Below are 23,041 nucleotides of genomic sequence, written 5' to 3'. Positions count from 1 at the left end.
ATAATAGAATAATAGTTATAAGAATAGTGTTGGGACTTCCCTGGTGGCACAGTGGATAAGACTCTGTGCTCCCAATGCAGGGGCCCAGGTTCGATCCCTGGTCAGGGAACTAGATCCCACACGCATGCTGCAACTGGGAGTTCGCATGCCACAACTAAGGAGCCCACCTGCTGCAACAAAGACCTGGCACAACCAAATAAATAAAAATAAATAAATATTAAAAAAAATAATAATAGTGTTAATGTGGACTTCCCTGGTGGTCCAGTTGTTAAGACTCTGCACTTCCACTGCAGGGGGCAGGTTCAATCCCTGGTCAGGGGCATATGCTGCATGGCAAGGCCAAAAAAAGAAAGAAAAAGAAAAACAATAGTGTGTTAAGGAGACCACTGATAGGAAGGATCTCCAAGGGTATTAAGTGAAAAAAATCAAGGTACAGAAAAATGTTAAAAAGAGGGAAAAAAATGTTTGTATTGTCGTGGACATGCATGAAATAATCTAAAAGCCTATACAAGAAGCTAATAATAGCTTCCTGTTGGAGGGGCGTGGTCTGAGAGGATGGGATGTTCCCTATACCTCTCACCATACTTTTTGATGTTTGAATCAGGCCAACATAGGTTACCTTCCCCACTGCAACTCTTACTAACTGAATTGGCGCATTTTGAATTCTCATAAACAAATAGATTTGCTTAAATTTAACATCCCTCGCTATCGGAATACTTGCTATTAGCTATCCGAATTTACTACTCAGTACACAAACTTTTTAAAACAAGAAACAAAAGCCAAAAGGCTCCCGCATGTGTGGGAGTCTATGGCTTTGTGCCATTCCTCGCCCCACCCCCACCCCCGGCCACCACCAGGGACAAAGGGTTGCCCCCCTCTCCGCCCGTCCGCCTGTTCCACCGCCTCGCCTTTGCCGGGCAGGGAGCCCGCAGGGCCTCGGCCTCCGCTCGTCCTCCCGACCGACCCGCGCACCTCGGGCGCAGGGGCTGGCGGCCACCGCGGAAGAGAGACTAGCTTGGGGCCGTGGCTGCACCTGCCTGTCGCGGTCGCCCGGGCCTCCCTTCTCCTAGGGCCCGCCCGTCTCTCACCCGGGCGACTCTGGGCGTGACTGGTGTCAAGGCGAGGACAAAGGTCCGATCCAGGAGACCATGGAGGGAGGCGCTTCCTGGGCAGACCGGAGCAGCAACAGGTGGCCCCCTAGCACTGTCCCCGCCTCCCCGCTCTGGTCCTCAAAGGCCCTTCCCGAGTGTCCCCGCCCCATCTCCACTTCCCACCCCCACGAATAGGGGGCCCTCTGAGACCTATGCGGCGGGTTGGCTCGGGAGGGTCTCCCGCCCCGCCGAGCTCTAGCCCCTAGACGCGGGAGGGTGGTCCCGGCTCCCCGAGGGCACACGCTGGCCGGGGTCAGGACTGATGGGCTGAAATGGTGTCGCGGGCAGGCGGGGCTCCGTGCGGGGTCGCGCGAGGAGGGGGTTGCGGGCCAGGAAGGGGGTGCGGGAGGGTCGGGAGGCGGCGGGCCGGCTGCAGAGGGCGTGGGTCGGCCGCGATCCAGCCGGGGCGGAGCCGAGAGCTGGGAGCCGCAGCTCAGACGCCAGGCGCTCACAGCTATGCGCCCGGGGTATCGGAGCGCTCGAGGGTCGCCGGCGTTGGGGCTGCTGCTGCTACTGCGACTACCGTGGCCGGTGTGGGGGGCTGAGGCGTTTCAAGGTGAGTGGGAGTGCGCCGCGAGGTCGCTGTCGGGGATGGAGGGTCGGAAATCCCCGGGGGTCGCGCGGGCCAGGAGGACAGGGCATGGGGAGGGTTTGGGAGAGTCTCTGTGGGAATTGCCCAGGGACTCTCAACTGCAGTTGTGCTGGCCTCAGGGCCCAGACTTGCACACTGTGCCCAGATACCCTGTGCCAATGGCGAAGCAGAGTGGCAGGGCCCCTTCCCTTCAAGCAGCCGCTCAGCACCCCCAAACCCCTCTGGATTCTCTGCTGTGGCCCCATCCGCCAGTATGAAGGTTCCTGCACCTTCATCCCCTAGGGTTCAGCGGGCCTCCATCCTCCAGGAAGCCTCAGACCACCGGTGCCCTGGAGTCCCTGTTGCGCCCTCACACTAAGGGACTAGCTGTGGCCTCCACACTCATGCATCATTCCATGTTCACCCCCTCATCCCAGGGCCTTGGGGCAGTGTGTATATTGTTTATATTGTTGCCTTGTTTGGTTAGATAGAAACGGCTTCAAACAGAAGGTGCCTGTTTAGCAGGGCCCTGGGGGAAGACTGCAGCTCTGTCTCTTCTCGGTTTGACTTCTACAAACTCTCTGTGAGATGGGGCTGGTGAAAACCTCTCCCAAAGGGTGGGAGGATTGGCGGAGTCCTGTACATCCTGACAAGGCGGGCAGGAAGGGCTGGGCAGCCTGGGGACAGTGGGTTCCAGAGCACTGTGTGGGGGTGGGGGGGGGGCGGGTGGCAACAGGGATAGGGTCCTGCTCTGTTCTGGGGCGTGGAGGGGGAGGGACGACAGCCCTCATGCCTTTGGGGATGGTCCCCAGGCATTCCGCTGCTCCCTCCTCTTCAGCCTGGGGTCAGGGGAGGATGGAGGGACCCCTGGGAGGAATGGAGAGGGACTCTATGCTCCCCAACACCACACTGGCTCCTCAGTTTCCACTCCCATCCACCTAGTCACCACAGCTCCATCTCTGCCTCCTTGCCCCTATCAAGGTGCCAATGGCCAGCGTGTGTGCACAGGGCCAGGAGGAGAACCCACACTCACACATGCACACAGGCACACCTTCCCCTCTCCACCCTGGGAAGCCCAGGGCCAGCTGGACCTGGTGCTCCACACCGAGTTAAGTCCTCTCTGGCCTGAGACCGCCCCCCCTCCCAATGCACTCAGACCCCTCCCTACACTGGCCCTTCAGCCTCAATTCCAAGGCCCTGCACCTCCCCACCCCCACCCCCATCTACCTGATGGAAACTACTGATCCAATCAAGGAGGGCTTCTTGGGAGAAGGGGACTTCCTGGAGCGGCTGCTATTCCAGGTCTTTGATGATGGGGTCTGGAGGAGGAGATGGAGAAGGAGAAAGGAGTCGGCGTGGCCTGGCAGGAGTTGAGCCACTTCCATAGGCAGCCATCTCAGCCTGGGCAGGACGGGGGTTGGGGAGCTGTCAGTTGTGGGAGCTGGGCTTCCCCAGGGACTGAGGGAAGGCTGCCTGTAGGCTCTGGGCAGCCTGAGGTCTGATTCCTGCAGGGCGGGTGTGGTGAGAGTTTCCGGGGCCCACTTGTGGGGGGGGGGGCGCTGGGAGCATTCCAGGGGAGCATTCCAGGCGCTTTCTGAGTAATGCTTCACTCTGGTATTCCTCCTGGAGCCCGCCTTAAGCATTCCCGTCCTGGGAGCACTCAGGCTCTGTCTCCCAAACAACCCCCCACCCCTTGAAGACACGAGGAGGGGGCTTTTGGGCCAGTGTCCCTGGAAGCCCTGCCCCCAGCATGAAGCCCCCAGAGGGAGCTTTGGGCAACATCTGGCTGTTGTTTTTCTCAGATGGTGGGGGAGACACAGGCGTCCTGTCTTCACAGATCTCTCACCCTAAAAGCATCTGCTGCCCAGTCTAAAAATACCCAAAGCTGCCTCCCATTTCCTTTCCCCTCTGTATTAGGGGCCTTGGTCTCTTCCTTGTGATCTTTGACCCCATTCCCCCTCCCAAGGTCAGTGGGTCTCCCAAGTGCCCAGCTGAGCAGTTCTTCCCAGGCTCCTCTGTCTCTCTTCTGCCACCTCCCTGGTGGCTCCTCAGTTCCAAGGATGCCCCATGGGTGGCCACCCTTCTCCAGGCTAAACTTTTTTTTTTTTTTTTTTCAGGCTAAACTTTTGAGTACTGAAGATGGAGTCTCCTGTTCCTGCCTGCTGACATCCTCTAACTCTATCCCTCTGTTGTCTCCAATTTCCCCATGTCCCTCAGGTTCCCCTCACCCTGTGCTCTGTCCTCTCCCCAGGAAACACCCCTGGAGAGCCAGTCATCCTGCACTGGGTTCTGGATGGACGACCCTGGCGCATGGTCACCCTGGAGCAGCCGGTCAGTGCCAGGTCATCCCTTACTCTGCAGAGGCCCAGGGTCTCTCAGCCCCTTTACCCCTCCCCAAATATCAGCGTGGCAGTTTCGCTGGGGTCCCTAGATCCCCAGAGTCCTTCAGGCCCCTCCCTGAAGGTTTGGCAGGGGCGGGTGGGAGACGTCTAGATGGAAGAGGCTGCACACATGGAAGTCATTTTCCAGTTTCCTCTCCCCCACCTCCTCCCTAACCATCTCTTCCCAGTGTTATTCAGGCCACCTCCACCCCATCAGGCAGAGGTGGGGCCAGAAGCTTTTCAAGAACCTCTTTAAGAAAACACCAAAATATCCTCCTTTTGCAAAGTTTACCAGAACATGTGACCCTGTGGATGCGTTGCTGTCCTCTCCAGGACCTTGCCATTTAGGGGCCTGAAACTTGTCTCACTGGCTCACGCCACTTCTGCCCAGTAGTCACTCTCCTAGTACCCCCAAATGCAAGCCCACCCTGTTTTGCTTATTCTGGATGCTCTGTCCCATCTCCTCCCAACAGCCATCCATCACACACTTTCAGAATAACCTTGCCCCCATCTGTATGTGCCACAAAGCTGTGCTGCATGGAGACCAACAGCCTTTGTATGCCCATTTCACAGAGGGGCAAACTGAAGCCCAGAGAGGCTGGAGAAACTGCCCAAGGTCACACAGCTCTTTAACCCAGAAGAAACCATTGGCCAATGTTCCCCAAGCCTAGAGCACCCTTTTCATCATGAATTTTCAGGAAAGAGAGGACAATCCACTGTCCAAGCCTGCAAGGAGGAAGGCAGGAGAGCACTGCCATGTAGGCCGGGGGGCCCCCACAGGCCCAGCAACTCTCAACCTAGGGCCCTCACTGGGTCCCCCAGACCCTCAGGGCCCCCATTCAAGTGATCAGCATGGTGCCAGCCCGAGCTTTGAGATTGTTCATCACCGGCATAGGGGAAGGGACATCACATGCTGAGACCACCCTGACTGTGGACCTCCCTCTGGGCCTGGCCTGGGCTGTGACCAAACAGGAGGGGAGTGCCAGAGGGAATTTGCTTTCCTCATTTTTTCTGTCCCTGGGAAGCCTGCCAAAGATGAGGACAGCAGACAGAGTGGCAGGGAGTCCCGTCCCAGAGGCAGGAAACACCTACATTTTAGGTTGGAGATGGAGTGCAAGGTGAAGGGCAGGGTCACCAGGAGGGCAAGAAATGAGGACAGCAGGGGCTGCAGAGGGACAGAGAGAGGGATGGGGGTGGGGCAAGGGGAAGCTTTCCATCTGGGCTGCCTCCTTTCCTCAGTGCAAACCTTTCTCCAATAAAACAAGTGACATTCCGGCCACGTGAGCTCATGCTTGGGGCCTAGGGCAGCCTTTGGCTGGGGGAGGGGACTATTTGCTCCCTACTTGCAGAGGAAGTCCCCCCCCCACAAGACTCTGAGCCTCTTGGCGTGGGGCCCAGGCCAGTGCATTGTGGGATAAAAGGGAAGGGCCAGCAAGAGTGGGGGCCAGCATTCCAAAGACACAGCTGCTCTCCAGGAGGCTCCTGGCCCGCTCCAGCTCTGGGCCCCCAGCCAGGGAGTGGACAAAGCGGGCAGATGGGGTATTCCCACAGGGTGGAAGTGGCAAAGAGGGTAGGGGAAGGAGAGGTGGGCAGGCTGGCCCAGGCCCACCCTCCTGACATCTAGCCAAGAAAACCAGAGTTTTTCTCTTGGCAAGGAGTGTGGGTCAGTGTTTACCTCACAGGCTTAGGGAAGCAGGTGTGGGGCGAGTCTGCTAGAGGCGTAGGAAAATTTGGGGGGGGCAGCTAGTCAGCATTGGAGGTGGAGGTACTAAGTCTGAATTCTACAGGGAGTGGGGAACAGCAAGGTACAGAAAGGAGAGGTTGTGAGGAGGCCTGAGCTGTGGCTACCCCACTCTCCCACATCAATGTCTTCAGGACCCCACTCTCCTCCTGCTTAGAGGAAGCCTTCTGGGCATGAAAGAGGAGGGAAGACCAGAGGAAGAGCCCAGTAACCTTGGGCAAGGCATGGCATCTTTCTGAGACCACTTGCCTCTCCAGGGAGGATGTGGAGTGCACCTAGCAGGTTCTGTCAAATGGTTGCTGTCAGAACAACAAACATTCTTAGTTTGAAAGCATCTTTGCAAGTTCTCACCCCGCACCCATCCACACCCACAATGGCAAGTGGGGGCCTTCTGCCCCGTGCCCCTGTGCTCTCCCCATGAACTCCCTCGCCAGTCAGCTCCACATCCTTCCTGCTTCCTGGCAGGCAGGGGACCTGGATGCCCGCCCTCTCAGCCCTACACTCCTTCTTGCCCAGGTCTCGAAGCTAGAAGTGGGGCTGGTGGCCTTGAAGGCTGAAGGCCAGGAGCTCCTGCTAGAGCTGGAGAAGAATCAGTGAGTACCAGGCCGGGGAAAGAGCTGGGAGCCAAGAACAGCCCCTCTCTCTGGGGAGGGATCAGTGCTGGGGACAGAGACTGATGGGAACCCCAGACGGAGGCTGGATGGGGTGAGAGCCCCAGAGGAGGAGATGCAGGTGACAGGTTGAGTCATGCTAGCCCATGACTGGCTCCCTCGAGACTGAAGTGGGCTACTGAGGCTGGGTCAGCCCTGCTGTGGGGCACATCTCTCATCCCGGCCCCAGAAACATCTTGTCAGCTTCCTGCCAGGAATGAGTGAGCATCACCTGGTGGGTGCTCACAGGGTGTGCTGAGTCAAAAGAGAATCCAAGATGGATTCCAAAGATGGGCGGGTGCTCCAGGCTTTGGGAATGCCAGGGACAAAGGTACAGTGGCTACATAGGTCAAGGCACATTCAAGGGGGGGGGGGGGGTTGGCAATTTGTCTGGCTTGCCTGGGGAGTCTCCATCTGAGGGAGGGGAGCAAGGGGAAACAAATTTGGGGAGTCCTAGCAGGGCCAGATCACAGAAGGCCATTTTGGTGCTGAGTGTCCAGGATGGTGCAAAGCCAAAGATTCTGAGCTGGTGAATGAGCAGGCAGAGCTGGGCTGGGTGAGGTGAATGTCTAAGATGGAGCGTGGGTTCGTGAAACCATCTAGATTGTGTTATCAACAGCTATCATTTATCAAGTGATTACTTCATCGCAGGCACTGTTCTGAGCATTGTACACATGTTTTATTCTCCCCCATGCACTGGGAACAAACTCAGGTGGAACTCAGGTTCCGCCACGCCTAACCATAGCTTCTCTGGGGTTCAATGTCCCCATGTGTTAAAAAGGGTGATCACATCACCTCCCTCCTAAGGTTGAGTGTGTGGGTGGAGTGGGGGAGCAAAGCTGGAGGAGGAGGTAAGACTGCAAAGTGGAGAAGCAGGCATCACAAGTCTTTGGGGGCAGTCTGCGGGTAAAGAGGTCAAGGTGAGGTGGGGTGAAGGATTTTCTTTAAAGAAGAGAAATTGACTTATGGTTGATCCATCTTGGTGGGAAGGATCCTGATGAGATGGAGCCCAAAGATGAATTCAATTACTTGAGTGGGGTCTGGAGAAGGAGGGGAGGAGGATCCCTGCTCAGACGGGCAGGGCAGGAGCAGGTGTGGATTCTGTTTTCTCTGGAAGCAGGGGTTGAGCATCCGTGAAGGGCAGGTGGGGAGATATGTGGGATCTGGGGGCCTGAGGAGAAGATTTGAAGGAACTCTGAATGGGAGGAGGTGGGCTCGGGGGTTGTCCAGATGTCCAACAAGAGTAGGCAGCAGCCAGGGCCACCTAGGGAGTTCACACACTTCCTTGGCTCCAAGTCCCACCTCCTTGGCAGTGTCTCCTGACTCCCCTCCTCCTGCCCAGTCTCTTTCTAACGCCCCTGACCTGTGGATCCAGCTGCCTGCTACAGGCTCCAGGGGAACCACAAACTTTCCCGTGTTCCTGTTCTTCCCTGGTGCTTCCCACACGCCCATTTCCATTTCTAAGCCATCACCAAGGCTCCTTCCTGACCTTCACCTTGCTCACTCTAGCCCAAGATTTTTCTGAGCTGAGCAATGCACAGTCACTCCTGTCCCTTCCCTAAGACACACTTTGGCTGCTTCCTAAGTGCTAGCCCTGTGCCTCACTCATAGAGCTACTCAATTAGCAATCAGGGAGGAAGACCAGAGGGCATCCTGGAGGAGGCAGGGCTGGATTAAGTAATTTCTGCAACACCCCCTCCCAGCAGGCTGCTGGCTCCAGGATACACAGAAACCCACTACAGCCCAGATGGGCAGCCAGTAGTGCTGTTCCCCAACCACACGGTGAGATACTTCCATGGACTCTGAGGACAGGGTGAGGAGTGCTGGGGTATGCACCCACCAAGGTCCTCTCCACCATTTCCCCCATTCTTCTCCTGTTCCTAAGGAGAAGCTGGAGCCAGTCCCCCACCATGCTTTCTTTCTTGCCCCTCCCACTTCAGTCCTGGCTGAGATTTGGGGCTGGGTCCTTTGCTCTCCAGGATCATTGCCACTACCATGGGCGTGTGAGGGGCTTCCTGGACTCCTGGGTAGTCCTCAGCATCTGCTCTGGGATGAGGTGAGGAGTTCTGGGGGGAGGGGCCTGGGCCGGGGGCTAGGGAAAGAGTTCCCTTACTGCCCACCCCTGTACCCCTTTGCACCCTAGGGGCCTGATCACACTCAGCAGCAATACCAGCTATTATGTGCATCCCTGGCCAGCTGGGGACTCCAAAGACTTCTTGACCCACAAGATCTTCCGGACGGAGCAGCTACTTAGCTGGAAAGGGGCCTGTGGCTACAGGGACCCAGGGGACAAAAGGGACATGGCCAGCCTTTCGTGTGACACCCAGATCAGGGTCAGGAGCACGGGCAGGGGTGGGGGTAGGAATGCAGTACCCAGAGCCCTTTAAAATCAGAAGAGACAGGAATGTGCAGCCCCAATTCAGGGCCTCCTGTCCTGACATTTTTATTTGGAGGCTGAAGAAACAAGTTCTAGCAAAATTTTAAAGTTAACTTTGTGCTTTATGGGAATTGGGGTTGGTGGTCAGGGCTCAAGCCCAACAGCCTGCCACTCAGGGTCACCATTACCGCCTCCCCAGGAGAGGCGGGAGTCCCTGGGGAGCCCGAGGTATCTGGAGCTGTACATAGTGGCGGATCACACTCTGGTGAGAGAAGTCCCAAGGGGGTTGGCAGGCCTGGATGGGGTGAGCTCAGCCCGTCCTCACACGCGGTATTGCTTGCTGCTTTTCTAGTTCTTGACCCAGCACCGGAACTTGAACCACACCAAACAGCGTCTTCTGGAGGTCGCCAGCTATGTGGATCAGGTTGGGTCGGCGGGGGGAAGAGCCCTTTTGGGGGTGACCACGACAGGGGCAGGCTTGGAGATGGGGAGAGGGAACGGAAGGGAGGAAAGAGGGGCGCTCCCATGGAGGAGCACGGGCACCGCGTCGGCCCCCCGCTTCAGCCCTGCCCCGCCGCGCCCGCAGATTCTCAGGACTCTGGACATTCAGGTGGCGCTGACCGGCCTGGAAGTGTGGACCGAGGAGGACCAGAGCCGCGTCACGCCAGACGCGAACGCCACGCTCTGGGCCTTCCTGCAGTGGCGCCAGGGACTGTGGGCACGGCAGCCACACGACTCAGCTCAGCTGCTCACGTGGGTGCCTCCGACCCCTACACGGTCCTGGCCGGGCGGCCCGGACTCCCGGCCCAACCGGTCAAGCCGCGCTCCTCCCTCAGGGGCCGCGCCTTCCAGGGCGCCACCGTGGGCCTGGCGCCGGTCGAGGGCATGTGCCGCGCGGAGAGCTCTGGAGGCGTGAGCACCGTGAGCGCCACCCGGAAAGGGAGGAGGAGGAGAGGTGCTGGGGGGTGGTCCCCGCAGCCCGCAGTGACCGTCCCCACGCCCTCCCAGGACCACTCGGAGCTCCCCATTGGTGCTGCAGCCACCATGGCCCACGAGATAGGCCACAGCCTCGGCCTCAGCCACGACCCCGACGGCTGCTGCGTGGAGGCAGCGGCGGAGCAGGGCGGCTGCGTGATGGCCGCAGCTACCCGGTACCCGCGCCGGGGCGGGGGCGGGGCTGCAGGACAGGCTCCGCGGGACCCGGGCCTTCCTCAGCTGCATTTCTTTGGGCGAAATTGTTATCCCTCAGTTTCTTCTTCTGTGAAATGGGGATGATGATAATAGTGCCTGCCCTGAGGTTGTTTACGAGGCCTAAGTGTAGGGAACGCAGGCAAAGTGGATTCTCATGATATGATAAATTATTTTCGGACAACCTTGCGAGGTGACTCCAACCCCGGGAGGAGCGGCGCTGGGTTGGGATTCGACCTTGGGTCCTGGGCTGCCCGCTCTTGGCGTCACACCCTCCTGCCTCGCGTTCGCCTTGTGACTTTGCGCGAGTTACTTACCCTCTATGGGCTCTGCCTCTAGAGAATTCTAGCCGCCAGTTGCTCAGGCGGTGTTCGCGCATCTGGCGGCTGCGTAGCCAAGCACCTGTGTGCCGGGGGGAGGGGATTGGAGACGAGCAGGGGTTGACAGGGGGTGGTCCCCGCACGCCCGACGCCCTCCCCGGCCCGTAGGCACCCGTTCCCGCGAGTGTTTAGCGCCTGCAGCCGCCGCCAGCTGCGCGCCTTCTTCAGGAAGGGAGGAGGCGCGTGCCTCTCCAACGCGCCGGACTCCGGGCTCCTGGTGCCCCGGGCGTACTGCGGGAATGGCTTCGTGGAAGAGGGCGAGGAGTGCGACTGCGGCGCCGGCCAGGTCGGGTCCGCACGACCAGCCCCGGGGGACCAAGCTGGTCCCCGCCCGCCCCCTCCCCGGAGGTCTGGGCGCTGCACCCTCACCTGGTCCCTCCTCGCCTTTCTGGCTCCAGGAGTGCCCGGACTCCTGCTGCCTTGCCCACAACTGCTCGCTGCGTGCGGGGGCCCAGTGCACCCACGGGGACTGCTGCGCACACTGCCTGGTGAGGGTATGGGAGGCTCGGGGGTGAGGGTTGGGGGCACTTGGGAGCCGGCCTGTTGGTCTTGGCTAATCGGCGCCCTCCGGTCCCCCTTGCGGGTGCTGGCTCTGCTCTGTGCGTGGGTTCGCCTGGGCCTCCCCACAGGGCTCTCTCGTGTCCGATTGGCGCTCTCGAAGTGGATCTCTAACTGTTCGTTTTCTCTCTATGCCTCGCCACCTTCCCTCCACCCGGGTCACCTGCGTAGCTGAAGCCGGCGGGTGCGCCTTGCCGCCGGTCTGCGGGCGACTGTGACCTCCCTGAATTCTGCACGGGCGCCTCCCCCTATTGCCCCCCAGACATTTACCTACTGGACGGCTCGCCCTGCGCCAGAGGCCGCGGCTACTGCCGGGACGGCGCGTGTCCCACGCTGGAGCATCAGTGCCAGCAGCTCTGGGGGCCTGGTGAGACCAAGAGAGCCTCCTCCGCCCGCATCCCCCGGTCTGCTCAGCTTAATGCTCTAGGGGGAGGTGGGCGGGGGAAAACTGAGGCAGAAGTGGCGTGGTTCCGGTCTGGGCTGCCCCCCCCCCCCAGTCCCGCCCATGCTTCCTCAGGCTCCCGCCCAGCCCCGGAGGCCTGTTTCCAGGTAGTGAACTCTGCGGGAGACGCCCATGGGAACTGCGGCCAGCAGGGCGACAGCAGCTTCTTGCCCTGTGCGCAGAGGTGGGGAGCGGAGGGAGGGGAAGCTGGGGAGAGGGTATGGAGAAACTCCACGCTGTTTGACTACCCTGCACTTCGTCCCTAGCGATGCGCAGTGTGGGAAACTGCAGTGCCAGGGCGGGGAGCAGAGCGCACTGGCGCCACACATGGTGCCGGTGGACTCCACCATACCCCTAGGCAGCCGCCAGGTGACCTGCAAGGGAGCCTTCGTGCTGCCCGGCACCCACCTGGACCTGCCTGATTTGGGCCTGGTTGAGTCAGGCACCCAGTGTGGACCTAGAATGGTGAGCCCTGCCCACCCAACCCCTCCCTGCCACTTGAGTCCCACAGGCCAAAGCATCACTCCCCCTCACTGCCCAGTGCACACACTGCCCATAGGTGTGCCAGGAAAGGCGCTGCCAGAACACTACCTTCCGAGAGCTGGACCTCTGCCTGACCACCTGCCATGGTCACGGGGTGAGTGGCCTGAAAGGTGTGTGTGGGGTGACCTTGGAAGTCCCTGATCTCGTGGGACCCTCCTTTTCTCTTTTCCACTGCAGGTTTGCAATAGTAACCATAATTGCCACTGTGCTCTGGGCTGGGCTCCGCCTTCCTGTGACAAGCCAGGGTTTGGTGGTAGTGTGGACAGCGGTCCTATGCAGTCTGAAAGTGCGCCCATGGGGGGCAAGTGCGGAGGGCCCCTGTGATGCACCTCAGGACTCAGCCATACTCTGTCCTCTGCAGACCAGGACACCTTCACGCTGGCGGTGATCCTTAGTTTTCTGCTGCCTCTGCTTCCTGGGGCTGGCCTGGCCTGGTGCTGCTGCCGGCACCCGGAACTCCGTCTCCAACAATGCCTTTGGGGCTCAAGGAGGGACCCCATGTGCAGTGGGTAGGCACTGAGGGCTAAGATTCCTCCTCCCTGAGCCCGCTTCTTTGGTTCCTGCTCCTCAGAGCTCTGCTGGAGCTGGGGCAGCTGGGGTGGGGTCCTCAGGCCTTGCCCCCAGGTGCAGAGAGGCAGGCAGAGGCAATGGAAAGAAGCATTGAGCAGAAGGCCCCAGTGGCCTTCCAGTGAAGCCAAAGGTGTGGATCCATGCAGGGCCCTCTACCCCACTGCTGGGGCCCCCACTGCTGTGATTCAGTACCTCTTGTCCATATCTTCTTTTCTCCCACCAAGAGGCTGCCTCATCCTTGACTTTGCCCTGTTTTCCCACCAGCTTATAATGCAATTCCTGCTCCAATGTACCCTTCAAGGCCTCTCCAGCTTCTCTCACATGAGCTTTCAGCCTTCTGGCATTTCCTCTGCCTAAATCTCTGCTGTTACCCGCTTCAAGTTCCCAAATGCTGGGCCCAGCACATCTTTCCTTTCACTACCGCTGGGCAGCTATGGTGCTGGATGCCCTTGTGCCAAAGGCCTGCCCCAACCCAGTTCTCCACGACCTGGGATGAGGGTCACATGATACCAAGCATGGTCAGTCTAGGGCTGCCCCTTCACGGGGCGCTGGGCAAGGCATGAGCCCTATGACCACATCTGACACAGCCTAGCCTTGGGAGTGTTCTGGGCAAGCTGAGGGAGAGGGCAAAGTTTGGGCTGGAGATGGAGGCAGAGGGCATCCCAAACAGGGGCAGGGCACCAGCTGAGAGGGCCTTGACACAATTAGTGTTGATTGTGGGTCTGTGAGCAGAGGATCAAGGTGGTCAGAGCTTGGTGTGTCAACACTGGGGGCTTACAGGGGGGGCAGCAAATGCATGTCATCAGCCAGGTGAAGTATTGAGGAAACTGTTTCAAAGAGACATCAAAGGAAGTGGTAAGGCCCTGGGAGGTGGGGTGTGAGCAGCCGAGCATAGCTTGGAGTCATCGAGGGCAGCAGGGCCACCCAATGACAAGGAGCACAAATACAGGTACCACTGGGGAAGGAAGTCCGCCCCTCTTTGGGACCTGAGTGACGCCAACATCTGGAGGATGCTGGGGTGGTTCCAGAGCTTAGGAGAAATATCAGGGCTGGAGAGAGGAAGTGTCAGAGGCCCTGGGAAAGCATGAGTCTCAACTGGAGCCTGGACCCCAAGGGCTCCTCTCAGGAGGGAGCAGGAAGTGAGCTGGACAGAATAACCTGGGTGCAAGCCTCTGGCTGCAGGAAAGAAGCCCCAGGGTGCCCTACTAACGGTCACTGTCTCAGTCTCCTGGCCTCTTATCCACTGCTCAGACCCAAAGATGTCCCATGCAGGGGCCACCCCCTAGGCAGTGTTCACCCAATAGAGTTGGACCTGACAGCCACTGCAGAGCCCCGGCCCCTGGGTGCATGAGGCACAGTGGGAGATGGAGAGGGAAGGAAAGGGACGGGCTCTTGTCTTCTGCCTCCTTCCAGATGGGCCCTCTTCTCTCCACTTAGCACCCAGCCACCTTGAGCCCCTGTGCCCCACCTCGCATCAGGGACTCTTGCCACCTATGTTCACAGCACTCTTCCCCCGCCTATTGCTCCGCAGACCTTGAGAACTCTGCCAGAGCCCAACAGCCACCTTGAGAAGCCTGTGCCCCATGGCCCTGCTTGTACCCCCAAGGTAGGTGGGGCCCTTCACTTCCCATTGCTCACCCATCCACCTCTTGCCCCTCATCTCACAGTCCCTTACTCTGAGTTTTTTTTTTTTTTAATATTTATTTATTTGGCTGCGTTGGGTCTTAGTTGTGACACGCAGGATCTTTGTTGTGGCATGTGGGATCTTTATTTGCAGCATGTGAACTCTTAGTTGCAGCATGCGAACTCTTAGTTGCGGCTTGTGGGATCTAGTTCCCCGAACAGGGAGCGAACCAGGGCCCCCTGCATTGGGAGTGCAGAGTCTTAGCCACTGGACCACCAGGGAAGTCCCACTCTGAGGTTTTTGAGACAGACCTCGTGGAGAAGCTGTTGTCTGGGGCCAGATACTGGAGGCCCCTGGGGCAGGGGAGGAAGAAGTTTTGGCTCTTCCTGGGTCACTGGTTTTCCCTGAGGGAGGACAGGGGCTCCCTGACACATGACTTGCAGCCTGGGGTCCCAGCCCTCAGGGGATGACCCTCCCCCACGTCATTCTCAGCAGGTAGAGTCCAAAAGCCAAGATCCTGTCTCTGGTGAAAAGTGACTCCTGAGATGAGAAGACTTAAGGACAGGTGGCTACTGACAGCCACACCAAGAACTTGGACCCCGCCCCTCAGGGGCAGAGCCAGCCAGTCAGCAGACCTCTTGCACCTTCAGGCAGCTTCGAAATTTCTTCCCTGAGTTACCGCCACACCACCTACTCCAGGACCCTGGAGCCTCATCAAAATTTCCTCAGTGCTGTCCCCATTCCTTAGGGCTGCGGGATCCTGCTAGGGTACACCCTCCAGCTCAAGCGAGAATCCATCAGTCCCAGGAGGGAAGGTCATGTAGTCACTGACCTCCCGTCACTAGGGGGCGCTGGGTCATGCTGGGCACCCAGAGAGGCCTCTGTCCAGGCAGCCTAGGTGTGTCTGCTACACTCACTTTATTCGGACCTAGCTCTTTGGAGGGCAGTGACTGCTGGGCCAGAAGCCTGGACTCCAGGGGCCCTACATTTCAGACTGAGTCTACTTCCCTGGAGCCTGGCCCCTGCAAAACAAACGAAATCCTTGGGACCTTCCTTCCTGCCGTCTCCTACCCTCTCTTGTCCCTCAGATGCTTCCTTAGCCCTACCCCACTCCTAGTCCTTAGGTGAGGTTTCAGAGACGCATGGGGCCTGCTGCAGTCCCCTTACTTTGGACATTAATCAGCCTCTCCTCCATTCCATGGGAGGGGACAAAGGAAGCCATTTTGGAAAGGACACCAAAGTAGAAGTCAGAAGAAAGACATGTTGCCCTGGGACTTCTATCTTTTCTGTCTGTAAATTCAACACCATGGGGCTCCCTGAGGGTGACAAAGGGTGGTGGCTGGTGGGTGGAGCCTCAGATGACAGCCAGGCCCCGTATGTATCGGGGCATAGGATGGTGTTGCCTAGCTTGAATGTTCCCTTTGCTCCACCTCTCCTGCCTCCCCTGGACACTCAGCAGCCATTTACTCTCTCCCCTTGCTTCATGCAAAAGTTGCTGAGTGACCTTCTTTATCAGCTAGCTGTTGCTACATAACAAGACCACCCCAAAACTTAGTAGCTTAAAACAATAACCAATTCTGTGAATTGGTAAGTCAGCTGGTGGTTCGATTGGTCTCAGCTCAGCTCAGCTCACTTATACATTTGCAGTCAGCCGCTGGTCGCTGCTTCTGGGGTTGGCTGGCTGTTGGCTAGGGTGATGGGGATGAGCGGGCTAGCCCAGGCCTGTTCACATAACAGTTGGGGAGGGTTCTAAGAGAGCAGGACCAGGATTAGAGTGAGACAAGGGAGGCATTCACCTTGGGCACAAAAAGTAATCAAGATAAGAGATATTTTAATGTAATATTTTTAAAGATAAAAATTAACACAAAAGTCCACGATGAACAAAATATCAAAAATTTAACTAAAGACAGGATCACTTACCATACCCAGGCATTTTTGGAGCCTGAGGAAGAAAGAAAAATCAGTAGTTGTGATCCTGAGGCAAGTACCTCACTCACCTCCTCTTGCAGAAGAGTATGTGGAAGCTTGTCAGGCTTCTTGAGAGTCCATGACTGGCACATTTTACTTCCATAACATTCTGTGGGCCCAAGCAAGCCACAGGGCCAGCCCAGGTTCCAGGGATTGGGAGGCAAACTCCACCTCCCCTCCAGGGAGGAGCAGCAAAATCATATTTCATAGGGTGTGAAGAACTGGGGAATTTTTGCAATCACCCACTGGCAGCAGAGAAGCAGCCCCAAGGCTCAGGCCTTGCTTTCACTCTACCAGCTGAAGGCGCTGAATGAGACTGTCTGCTAAAGCCCACTCCTGTGTTCGCTGTGGGATTCTGATTTATAGAGATGACATAGCAATGAGACAGAGAAGTTAATGCCATTGAAAGAAGTTTTTATGGCTTGCATTTCCCTTGAGAGGGGGACTGCCCACCGTGCAGGGCCACATAGGGAAGGAAGCACCCAGTTTGCAAGGAAAGACTGAGGAACTACCACAGACTGGAAGAAACTAAGGTGACATGATGACTAAGTGCAATGTGGGATGCTGGATGGGATCCTGGAACAGAAAAAGGACATTAGTGGAAAGACTGGGGAAACTCAAAGTGGTCTATAGTTAAGTGTCTTGTACCAACATGAATTTCCTAGTTTTAATAATTGTACTATGGTCAGGTAAGATGTTGATGTTAGGGGAAACTTGGTGAGGGATATAAAGAGAACGCTAGCATTTTTGCAATGCTCTAACTTTTCTGCAAGTCTAAAATTAGCTAATAAAAAGTTAACAATAAAACTATAAAAGAAGGAAAAGAACAGTGTTGTTTCATAGAGTTAATGGTTTAGCGTGGGAGAGACAAGGTCTCCTTGGGTTGTTGTGTGGGCGTTGCTGTGTGTGTGTTGGGGGGTGTGGTGGGATCCATCTAGGCACATTCAGGCGCCGGACTCAGTGGCTCCCAGATCTGCGTGAAGGCGCAGCCTGGGTGGGGACTCACTGGGGGCGGGGAGTCATTCCTGATGCAAAGGCTCCTCCCCCCAGAAGAGCGTGTCAGCGCAGTCACTTGGGTTTCCATCTCGTTATGGCTCAGGGGCGCTGGGAAGGAGGCACCTGTCTGACTGGGGCTCTGCCTCTGGTCGTCCTCTCCTCTGTTTGCTGCCCAGCATGGCCAGCTGCTTGGCACCCGCGTTGCTGCTACTACTGCTTCTAGGTGAGTGGCTGCCTCCTCCCCCAGACCTCTGAACCTCAGCTTCTCTGTCCCTGATCCTCTTCCCTCCTCAAGCACAAGGTGGGAGGGCAAGAAGGTGATTCTAGGAAAAGCTGAAATGCAGGAAGGGGCACCAATGAGACACCTGTGCTCGAGGTGTGGGGACACAGCACCCCGCCTCCAGCTTTTGGGTCCCACAGAGCCACGGCCTAAGTCTCCCAAGTCTCATCTTGGTAGCTCTGCCCCAGGAACTTTCTTTTTCCTATTGCCTGCTCTCCCGCCTCTATTACCCTTCCCCCAGCCCCAGCCGTCCACCTTCAGTCTTGCAGCTTCACACTGATTCCTTGCCCTGCATCTTCAGTGTCTCCATGCCATGCATCTGCTGTTCCACCCGCTTGGACTACCCCTTCCCCACCTGGGTCATCATGGAGGGAGGGGTCACTTTACCAGGTGGTGTAAGTTGAGGAGAAAGGAATCTGGCAAACGTTTAAGGCAGAGGCGATCTTGGAGCTGAGATGTGCTGTTTTGAGGGTGAAGATGAAGTAAGGGTGCTCCTGGCGGAGGGAAACAGGTAAGGGTGCTCCTGGCGGAGGGAAAAGGAACAGAAGTGGGACCAAGATCTCAGGAGACACTAGGTGCTGTTGTGTGTGGCTGCGGCCTGGGGATGTGAGGGCTTGGCTGGGAGAGAAGGGCAAAGTTTGCCTGCTGCTCTGGAGTTCTGGAAGGGAGGGAAGGAGACTGGAGGGGAGGAAAGGAGAGAGAAAGGAAAGGCTTCCCCCTCTCCTGTCCATCCCGTCCACTCACAGACCTATTCCAAGCCCTCAGTGTCTATTCTGCCTTCCTCCACAGCCACCCAAAAGAGATGGCCAGTGCCAGAGAGGGGCCCTGCTCCCAGCCCTGAGGCAGGAAATACCTACCTACACACACACACACACACGCACACGCACACGCACACGCACACACACACACACACACACAGCGAGATGGGTGTTGAACCAGGCTGGGAAACGTCCCTCAAACTTTGGTGCCAGAAGGCTTCTCACCTGAGCAAGGTTCCTGGAGGCTGAGAGCACCGAGGGGCAGGGGTAGCCTGGTTTTGTGACTGAGGTCCTAGGAAGGGGCTGCCAAGTTCTGACCTCCAGAGACCCTAGCTTGGCTGGATTTAGATGTGGCCCATGGCACTTCTGCACAAAGCTCACCCTCTGCCCAACAGACCCCTGGTGTGTGACTGGGCTGTGCCAGGCACACTCTCTGCCCCCAGTGGAGTGCCCTGTGGCTAAGGACAGAGCCCTGTGGCCTGCCATCTGGGACTTCTCTTGAATCCACACCCCGGCAGCCAGGCCTAAATTGCTCCAGTGCCCAGAGCCCTAGTGGGGAATCTCTCTTTTACCTGGCTGGTGGAGAGTGGAGAGCCCAGGGGGAAACCAGAGTCCATCCAGGTGGGGCAGCACCAGTTAGATCGGTGAGGAGGGAGCACCAGAAGAGGATGGAGGGGGAAGACTCAGAGGCAGGGGGCAGGAGGAGGCGCAACAGAAGGTCAAGAAGAAAGGAGAACCCGAAACCTATAGGCCACTCAAAGGGTCTCCAAGGGGGAGGGGGAAGGAGAGGAAAGGAAGAAAGGTCAGGCGTCCCGGCATGTCAGAGAGGAAGAGGAGCGGCTACTGTCCTCAGCACCATTTCTGATAAGTCTCCATGGGCCAGGTCCCCAGAAGCCTTGCTGTTTTCCGTGTCAGACGGGGCCCAGGAGAATGAGAGGAATCTCATGGACCCCTCTTTGGACGGGTGAGGGGTGGTGCCTGCGGAGGGTGGGCCTCAGCTTCTGCGGGAGGCCAGGCCCAGCCTCGACGCGCCCCATCCACCCGAGACGTGATGCAGGAAATCCCTGACCCCGCCACTGCCCAACTCCACAACGGAAGGTCAGTCAGTACCAGTCGCTCACGCATTCGGGTCACATTCTGCCCACCTCGAGTTTTGAGCACCCCGCATCTTCGGAGGCCCTGACTGGGAGGCGGAGGTGAAGTGTGTGTGTGTAAGGAACGCCAACAACCGCAGCCTGCCCGCCGCTCCACCAGGGTCACCGACCAATGTCGCACCGAACCGATGCGTGGACGCGGCCGACGCGTGCACCGCGGATGCGCGATGCCAGAGGTTGCGCACCGCGTACGTGGTGCAGTGCCTGGGTCGGGCCGCGCCGGGGGGCTGCCCCCGCGCCCGCTGCCGCCGCGCTCTGCGCCGCTTCTTCGCCCGCGGGCCGCCCGAGCTTACCCACGCGCTGCTCTTCTGCCCGTGCGGCGGCCCCGCATGCGCCGAGCGCCGGCGCCAGACCTTCGTGCCCTCCTGCGCCTTCTCGGGGCCTGAACCGGCCCCGCCCTCCTGCCTCGCGCCCTTAGACGCCTGCGAGCACAGCCGGGTCTGCAGGTGCTGGAGGAGGTGGAGTAGAGGGAGGGGGCGGGGCTCGCGGGCGGGGGGCGGGTCCCACTCACCTCCCACTCACCGTCTTCCGGCCGCTCCGTGCAGGCCCCGCCTCCTGGCCTTCCAAGCCTCCTGCGCGCCCGCCCCCAGCAACCCAGACGGCTGCCTTCGAGACCAGGTCCCCAGCTGCCTGCGCGCCTACGCCGGCCTCGTGGGTATGCACCGCCCGGATCCCTGCTGGGGCGGGGCCTCTCCTGGGAATGCCTCTGTCCGGGTGGGCAGATTATCCTGCTTTCGGGGTCTCGGCAGGCACCGCCGTCACCCCCAACTACGTGGACAACGGAAGCGCGCGCGTGGCGCCCTGGTGCGACTGCGGAGCCAGCGGAAACCGGCGCGAGGAGTGCGAAGTCTTCCGGGGGCTCTTTACAAGGAACCGCTGCTTGGGTGAGGGGCACGGGCGGGGCGGGAAGGGAGTCCAGTCGGGGCTTACTGCCCCCTCCCAAGCTGCCTAGCTGGCGGTGAGGAAACTGAGGCCCCCAGCGGCAGCCTTGTAGGCCCACTTACCCCCTCTGCTGTCGTCTTGCCCCTTGGGCAATCTGCGCCCAGCTGGTTCCGGAGACCAAGTCACAGACCAAAGTAGAATCCTAGGGTAGTCTAGGCTGGTGCCCCTGCGGGCAGGAAGTGGGGGCAGTTAAAACAAGTTTCCGGGGACCTGGAATGGAACAAGGCGAGATTCCTGCTTCCGCCACTTTTGAGGCGGTTCCATCCCCCACGCACAGACAACTCCCCCCATTAAAGATCTTGCCTTTCGGGTCTGAATAGCTGGGTGGTTCGCTGACCAGTTTGGGAGTTAGGGGGCCTGAGTTTGAAGGCTGACTCTGCCACTTACTTAGGTGAGAGTTAAACTCCTCTAAGCCTTTTTGTGTGCATCTGTAAAATGGGGATGATAATTGTCAGGCTCCCATGAGGATAGAAGACTACCGTATGTAAGGCACTCTTAACACAGTTGTCTTTATTTTGTTATTCCTCGCCCAGCACCTTCCATTCCAAAAGCCTTGCGGACGTCCTGTTTTCCCATTTCTGCCTGGGGAGGTCCCACGCAGGATGCCAAGGGTCTCAGTTTGTCCTTGAGGAGCTGGGCCCTGTGCTATGGTTTCTCAGCCAAGCCCATCCTGCACCCCTCCCTCCATAGATAGAGCCATACAGGACTTTGACGGTGGGTGGCCCTCAGTCCTACACGACCAGCTGGACCCCCACCAGGACCCTGAGCACAGCCTCCTACAGGTAGGTTCAGGGAGGGGATGGTGAGGTGGCAGCTCCTGCACTGCCTCTTTCCACCCTTCCATGCCAGTTGGGCCTAGATGGAGGCATGAATGGCCTGGGATGGTGGGGGTGGCAGAGAGCAGAGCCAGGCTTCTGCCTCAAGTCCATACTCTGCTGTCATCTGCCAAGGTGTCCTCTGCAGATGCGTCCCTGGAGGGGAGCTCCATGCTCTCCATGCTCCCTGTTCTGGCTCTCCAGCCCCTGCTCTGACTAGGACAGCAGACCTTGGACAACAGCCAACTGTCCCACCCTGCCTGGGATACTGGGCCTCATTGGTGACCTACTGCCCCACTGAAAAGGGACTGGCTTACCTCCCAAGCTGGCCCCAGTGCTCTTGCCCTACTGCCCTTTGCAGGTCTGGACACTTTTATCATGCTTTAAGGGTAGACTTAAACAGACTTGTAGGCAAAACTCCCTCTACTACTCCAGCTGTCATGGCATCCTCCCAGTTAGGCACCGCCCATCATGATAGCCACCTGCACCCCATAACTAACGTTGGCAAAGTGTTTCCTGTCCACGATATGCTGCTTGTTGGACACCACCTAGAGTGAGAATTCAGTTCCCTACATTGCACTGGCCATATGGCCATCTTCCCAATGGTTCAACCTGGCACTAGGAATGGCATCCATAACTCAATAAATCCATGTGCACTGAGACTGGCCTTGCTTTCATGTGATCTGTGTCCTGGGAGCCTGGAGACCAAGGTCAGCCACAGGTTGTGCCTCTGCTGGCCTCCATGAACTTGGGTGGCCTCAGAACCTCTCCAGGCCTCATCTTCTCACCTGTGGATGCTGAACTGAGTCACCTCTCAGGTCCTAGTGGCAGGGACTTTGGTTGCTTTTGTTTATTCTTTCATTCTCTGCTAGTAATCAGATAAACAAAGTACATGTCCCAGCGTCCCTTGCAGTTAGGGGGTGTTCATGTGACACAGTTCTGGCCAGTGAGTGAAATTCACAGATAAGGCTTCCAGGAGAGCTCTTTAAAAAGGAACAGACTTGCTGACTGGGCCCTTTAGCCTCTGGCCTCAACCCTCCCCTTTTCTTGCCTGGAACTTGGAGGCAATGCCTGGGAGCATGGGCACCATCTTGAAAGTGGAACCATACGACATTGTGGCTCACCAGCCCGTCTACCTTCCTCTGGACTTTATTATGTGAGAAAAATGATACCCCTAATTTGTTTAAGCCAGTTTCTCCCCAGGTGTCTGTTATTTGTAGCCAAACATAGGCCCTTATTGACACACTTCCACTTATGGGTTCCTGGGAGCCCCGGGATCACCCGCTGTGCTCACTTAGGGAAGCCCTACCTCAGTGCACACAGAGCCTTGCCCTGATAGACACTTGAAAGAAGGGGCGATGGTGGTTTTGTTTTTTGATTTCTGCATAATTTATCTGTTTCTGTCCACGTGGAGAGTCAAATTCTTTCCTGGAGCTGAGGGAAATTTATCATAAAGCTTTTTAGAAACACTGTGTGGCCAGTGTGGACCCAGAGAATGCCAAGGGCATCGTGTTAAATTGCAGTTCTGTGGAGGAGTTTTGGGCGGAGAGGGCAGAACAATGGGGGCAAGGTACTAAGCCTTCCTCAAAAGCTTGGGGACTCCTGATGAGTTACTGTGTCTCTGGGCTGCTCCTTCTCAAACTTGGTTGAGATTTGGCAGGGACTGTTGCCAAACCTTGGCTCCCTGTGCACCGATGCCGAATAGAAATACGGAGACAGAGATTTGGAAGATAAGAAATAGAGAGGCTTTTTTATTTTCTTTGCCAGGCAAAGGGAAGACACAGTAGGCCAGCGCCTCAAGAACTGTGCCCCACCTTCCTTGGGGAATTACAGGGATTCTTATAGGGGGAGTTCGCAGTCCGGAAGTGAGTGATAAGGATCAAAAATGCTGAAGTTCTTGCATTCTTCTTCTTGCATTATTTCAAAACAGCCACTGCTGGCGTCAGGCAACC

The 23,041-nt window shown here is 57.7% G+C and overlaps 2 protein-coding genes across 24 annotated transcripts; both read left to right on the top strand.

Moving 5' to 3' along the window:
- Positions 1 to 1,579: 1,579 nt before the first annotated feature.
- ADAM33 (ADAM metallopeptidase domain 33) lies at positions 1,580 to 19,435 on the top strand. Of its 23 annotated transcripts, none has more exons than XR_011070503.1 (21): positions 1,580 to 1,707; positions 3,974 to 4,053; positions 6,361 to 6,437; positions 8,198 to 8,276; positions 8,474 to 8,550; positions 8,638 to 8,827; positions 9,071 to 9,136; positions 9,224 to 9,295; positions 9,458 to 9,624; positions 9,708 to 9,792; positions 9,880 to 10,022; positions 10,548 to 10,725; positions 10,838 to 10,927; positions 11,169 to 11,364; positions 11,515 to 11,623; positions 11,706 to 11,904; positions 11,999 to 12,076; positions 12,160 to 12,268; positions 12,344 to 12,491; positions 14,084 to 14,158; positions 14,669 to 16,958. XR_011070503.1 is itself a non-coding variant. In XM_068525016.1 (21 exons), the coding sequence occupies exons 1-21, from the start codon at positions 1,608 to 1,610 to the stop codon at positions 14,711 to 14,713; spliced, it is 2,391 nt and encodes a 796-aa protein (XP_068381117.1). In that variant the 5' UTR covers positions 1,580 to 1,607; the 3' UTR covers positions 14,714 to 16,958. The 23 variants fall into 23 exon arrangements, 15 of the variants coding, with proteins under 15 accessions (XP_068381117.1, XP_068381118.1, XP_068381109.1 ...); XM_068525016.1 differs by having other exon boundaries at positions 14,056 to 14,158; XR_011070502.1 differs by having other exon boundaries at positions 9,708 to 10,022.
- Positions 19,230 to 21,751, top strand: GFRA4 (GDNF family receptor alpha 4). The gene is made up of 6 exons (XM_068524753.1): positions 19,230 to 19,284; positions 19,337 to 19,778; positions 19,878 to 19,987; positions 20,082 to 20,216; positions 20,965 to 21,056; positions 21,225 to 21,751. The coding sequence occupies exons 1-6, from the start codon at positions 19,230 to 19,232 to the stop codon at positions 21,303 to 21,305; spliced, it is 915 nt and encodes a 304-aa protein (XP_068380854.1). The 3' UTR covers positions 21,306 to 21,751.
- Positions 21,752 to 23,041: the final 1,290 nt, after the last annotated feature.

Source organism: Eschrichtius robustus, chromosome 16 (assembly GCF_028021215.1).
Source record: "Eschrichtius robustus isolate mEscRob2 chromosome 16, mEscRob2.pri, whole genome shotgun sequence".
In the NCBI taxonomy this organism is placed as follows: Eukaryota; Metazoa; Chordata; class Mammalia; order Artiodactyla; family Eschrichtiidae; genus Eschrichtius; species Eschrichtius robustus.
The sequence above is the reverse complement of the archived record's forward strand: the minus strand, read 5'-3'. Positions and strand labels throughout refer to the sequence as shown.